This window comes from Lactuca serriola, chromosome 6 (assembly GCF_051521515.1).
Source record: "Lactuca serriola cultivar US96UC23 chromosome 6, Lser_US96UC23_V15, whole genome shotgun sequence".
NCBI lineage: Eukaryota > Viridiplantae > Streptophyta > Magnoliopsida > Asterales > Asteraceae > Lactuca > Lactuca serriola.
The window spans coordinates 57,191,282-57,196,172 of NC_136413.1; the positions used below are offsets into that span (position 1 = coordinate 57,191,282).

A 4,891-nucleotide genomic window follows, 5' to 3' on the forward strand; every position below is an offset into this window, starting at 1 on the left:
TGAATTTCAAATGGGCCCTTTCTCCTGATAACACGGCTTTTAAAAGCCTTTTCCCGCAATGATTTGGAAGTTTCATGAAAGTTTATTTATTTATTTATTTTCCTCACAGGATTCAGAAAAGCAACACAAATTCTCCACTTTGCATCTCCTTACACCCCATGTGACATATTGCATACCACCACTTTCCTCCCTTGAACTAACATAATCATGAGTTACAATTCTGACGATTATCTGAAACTTGTGGATAGTGTTGCGTCGTGGAACAATAATACAGCACAATACCTGGCTCACTTGTGGATTTCATCATACCAAGGGGATCAGCAAAACAGGTACAGCAAACCTATGCCATGGATTGGGATGTATATCGCATTAGCATCTCTGTTTTGTATCATTGCAATGGTGGCTGATTTGTTACATGGTTTCCGGAGGAAAAGGCTATGGTTTCCGTGTAAATACTTCACTCTGAACTCTGCTTCTCTAACTGTGATAGCTGTTGCAATAAAGCTGCCCATGGATCTATCTACTCTAATGCCAAGTTACATGGACCAGGCTACAAAGCTTGGAAGCTTGGGCTTTATGTGCACCATGATGAGTAATTTATTGCCTTCTCTAGCAACCATGGATAGCAAGGAACTTATCCCAAACGTCATATCTTTGGCTGTTCTCGTGATTACCTTGGTTGTGAATGTTTGCATTCAACTAAACACTGGAGCTCTCTTCTATCATGTAGTAGATGATGGTGCGGGGTTTGACCTTCATGGTTATGTGAAAAGTTTACCATCCTACGTACCTGATAGACACAACAGATTTACAGCAGCCATTTATGTGGGTATGTTACTCATGTTGCTCACAATATATGTATGTTCAGCTTTAGCAATTCTGAAGTCCAAACAGATTCTAGAATCAAAATACCAAGCCACTCATGATAAAGCTATAAACGATCGATATTTGCACCAAGAAGGAAAATTAAGTGTTGAGAAGCTAAAGCGGCATGTGAGCTATTGGTGGATCATGGCAGGAACTGGAAGCTCCCAATTCATGACAACATGCTCTGTTACAACCTCTGCTTCAGCCGTAATATGTGCTTCAAGCGTTGTCTTACACATTCTTCTTTTACTTTTTTATGTTGAAAATCTATGGGACTATAAGTCCGATTATAAGTGGTCAATGCCAGTGATTCTCATAATACAATTTCTCGGAATCATAGTGGGTACAATTTCCCCACTTTCTAGATGTTTTTTAGCTTTAAGCTTTAAGGTTCCGATAAAATGGATTTGGGACCATATCAAGATCTCTAAAGTAGAAAGCTACTGGACTGAGAAGTTATATGATTGGAAACGGAGTAGCATACCATTCCCATCCAGTAGCCGCAAATGCAAGTGTGTCATGGAGAACCTCAAAGTCATAATTCTCAATATTTGCATAGGGTTTCAGAAGATAGTCGTGGTGGCCTGCAAGATCATAGCATTGGTTCCATTTTTCGTTGTCATATGTGTCTTGTATTGTTGGAAGTGGTTAAAAGCCATGTTTTGCACCTCATGTCCTATGCTGAGAGAAAAGCCTATGGAGCATCTAAGAAAAGATATAGATCTTAGCTGGTATGTTTTGCAACTCCATGACGACATCGAGTTTGCTAACAGAACATTGAAAGGCATGTTAAAATCGGTGAATCACTTAATCGAAACGGCAGAAAAACAGCAACCCAAAAATCTTATGAAGCTATTAGCAAAATCTAGAGGTTTTGAAGGAGTTGCAAGGTTTGACAGCAATCGTGTTCCAGCTTTAAGTTCAGAAGAATATGTCAATTGTTGGAGCTTGCCATTGATAACTCTGACAACCATCGCCATGTCTCTTCCTAACATCCAACTGGACATAGTCTATTCCTTTCTAAGTGGTGTGACTGAAGGTCTTGTATATGTCGCACTTGTGGAAAAAACTCTCAATGCAACTGATGATCATGTAAGCATTCAAGAGGCAGCTAAAACTTTGTGGCGTGAAGTTGAAGTCTACAACAATTGGTTAGGAAACAAGCTGCCAAAATATAATCCTGAAGAGAATACACCAAGACAGATTCTTCAATGGTTGAGAGATACAGCTAAAAGCATGGTCACTCATGAGGTGGAAAGTACAGATATTCGAAGCCAAAATGATAATTCCAAATACAGTTCTATTTGTGCCAATTCAATGTATCGTATCACAGAAACAATCCTGATTTCTTGCCACGAGAACATTTATCACGAAGCTAGCCAAGAGGAACTATTTGAAGTGTTATCATCAATGATCGCTGATATATTGGCAGCATGTCTCACCAACTTACCCCAAGTCATATTAATGAAATGCCACACAAGCGCCATAGAGAAAAGAGAGGTGAATGTGCATGTTGCAGCCCAACTTCTCGGTCAGACTACGCAGATAATCAAATCCCTCCAAGATCGTGAACTTCCAAGCTTGAGTCTGGATGATTTGCCTTTTATTGACAAGTGGCGTTGTTACTTAATCGATCCCTTTGATGAAGATTTGTTGTAATTTCTTTTCTTTTCGCAAAAATTTATGTAATTTCCTTTAATGCTTGTCTTAATACTTAAATATCAACATAGAACTAGCTAATGACCAATGTATTATTCACTGGCAACACCCTCCAGCTAAAAAAAAGTATTCTAAATTGTGAGGCCATGCAACTTCACCAGTCTGCATCATTAGCATTCAGAAAACATGTGAGTTTGTGTTTCTAGTTAATTTCCAAACATGACAAGTACTTGTCTGATGCAGTTTTAGAACATTGCTCCTTAGAATTATATATCAGAGGTAGGTTTATGTGCATTTAGTAGTAGATTGGTTGATTTGGAATGACCCACTAAATGAACATGAAATCAAAGATGGTTAAGTGAGGGATCAAGATTTTGAATAATTGGTGGATGTTAGAAATTTAGAAGTAGCTACAAGATTGAACCGGTTGAAAGAGCTGACATGGAAATTATAAAAAGAATAATAACCTAGAATTAAAAAGATTTTAGTGCTTGAAAAGTTTGACCATTCTTTACCTTGGTGATGACATGCTTTGAGGTCAACTGCCTTAAGATGAAGGAAGGGATACAGTATGAAAGTGCACTGCCTAAGAAATACATTATGAAAGTGCACTGCAACTTTGTTTTGCACGTCTCCATTTGGATAAGTGTTGGTATTTACTTCTAGGTCGATCGGCTTCACGATTGTATCTTTGGGTGACTTTCCTCCAAAGGTAGGCATATCTACGAAAAGGATATAGATTAGCTCCTCAATTACATCAATCCATGTACTAGCAACATAATCTCTTCATCTATGGTCCAAAGTTGAACATTTTTTAGAGAGGAAGGTTTGAAGTTGATGAAAAATTAAAAAGGTTAGGAGAGTTGAATGGAAAAGGTTTGAATGTGGTGAAAAATAAAGATGAAGTGTAACACCCATTTCAGTTGTGACTTAATTTCTAATTTTGAATTTCCATTTTGGGTGGCCACAAAACGATGGCGCTTCACCATGACGTGGCAGTGTCTTTTGTTCGTAAAATTTTATCGACCGCCACGGCGTGGCAATTGTTTTTGGGGAAACCCTAATTCTTGGGGCTTAGGCCCTATTTGAAGGACATGGCGGCTAGGGTTTAATGATCATTCTACCTCCATCACTCTCCCAAGCTCAGAAACTCTAACCCTAGCCTCATGTGCATACTGCGAGCTTAGTTTTGGTACTTTTGTGAACTTTGAAGGAAGACGAAGGAAGGGAAGTGAAAGAATCAGCAAGCAATCCACCTCCACACCTTGTGTTTACTCTCTAGACCATTAGTGAGCTTTTAAGTTCCTTTCTTGATAGTGTTATTTTCATAGATCTAGAAGTTTTAGCTCATTTTGGACTCTTTTTTGTGTTTAGAAGGTTACAATTGATTAAGTTAGCAACTTTATGACTCCTATATGTCCCCTGAGTACTATATCCAATAGATTTAGAATCTGTTGGTAATTTGTGAATCATGATTGGATTTAAGTAATATTTCTCCACATATGACCTAACTTGATAAAGGACATTTATAAGGAGTGCATGTCCACAAAGTTCGGATTTTTATGGACCTTTAGGGGCCCTAGAAGCATTCTGGAAAAGATGGGTTAAGGGCTTAGTGGATGAAGGGTTCAATGGCTTAGGAAACGTCATTTCAACGTCTCCATAATGTGGTGGGTGACTACCACGATGTAAGGACTGGACAAGAGCCACAACATTTTGTCTGTTAGCTGTCACGACGTAGCTGATGGGGGCCACGACGTAGAGATCGGCTGAGGCCATCTTAGCTTGTTGACTTGGATTTTTATCGGGTTTAGACCCATGGGACACCACATGGCCAAGGGATGGCCCTGACATAGACTTCAACTATTATGACTTTGATTGTGACTTTGACCTTTTTGACTTTTGACCAAATTGCTAGATTACAAGGTAGTCTAAGGTTTCACCTTATGTGGTTGCTTAGGTGGTGTTTAGCACTCGTACTTCTTCTGTGAGAGTTTATGTTGATTACGTCTGTGAGGTGAGTCTCTTTATTGTACTTGTGGGTCGATGGCACCAATGCCGGCCTACTGGATTATTTTGTAGGGTGCTAGCTGTCTTTGTGACTTTTGCTGATATGCATGTATATGCTTGTTGTCATTGAAACTCTTGATGATATGATTGTATTCTTTATGTATGTGGGGTGAAATAAACTCGTGGGTGAAGTAGATCCATTCAGTTGAAAAACGTTGATTAAGTTGAAATAGACTCGAGGGTGAAACATACCCGTTAGAACTTCGACGTTACAACCCACAATTTAGAAAGATTGACTTTTAGTCAAATATTGACCAAAAAGGCAATTTGGTCATTTATGAGAAAAAGATGAGAA

The 4,891-nt window shown here is 38.9% G+C and overlaps 1 protein-coding gene across 1 annotated transcript; it reads left to right on the plus strand.

Moving 5' to 3' along the window:
- Window positions 1-207: 207 nt before the first annotated feature.
- Window positions 208-2,526, plus strand: LOC145059783 (uncharacterized). The gene has a single exon (XM_079007569.1). The coding sequence runs from the start codon at window positions 208-210 to the stop codon at window positions 2,524-2,526; it is 2,319 nt and encodes a 772-aa protein (XP_078863695.1).
- Window positions 2,527-4,891: the final 2,365 nt, after the last annotated feature.

What these genes read in the sequence shown, in the direction of transcription:
- LOC145059783 (XM_079007569.1), top strand. Translation starts at nt 208, where the DNA reads ATGAGTTACAATTCTGACGATTATCTGAAACTTGTGGATAGTGTTGCG.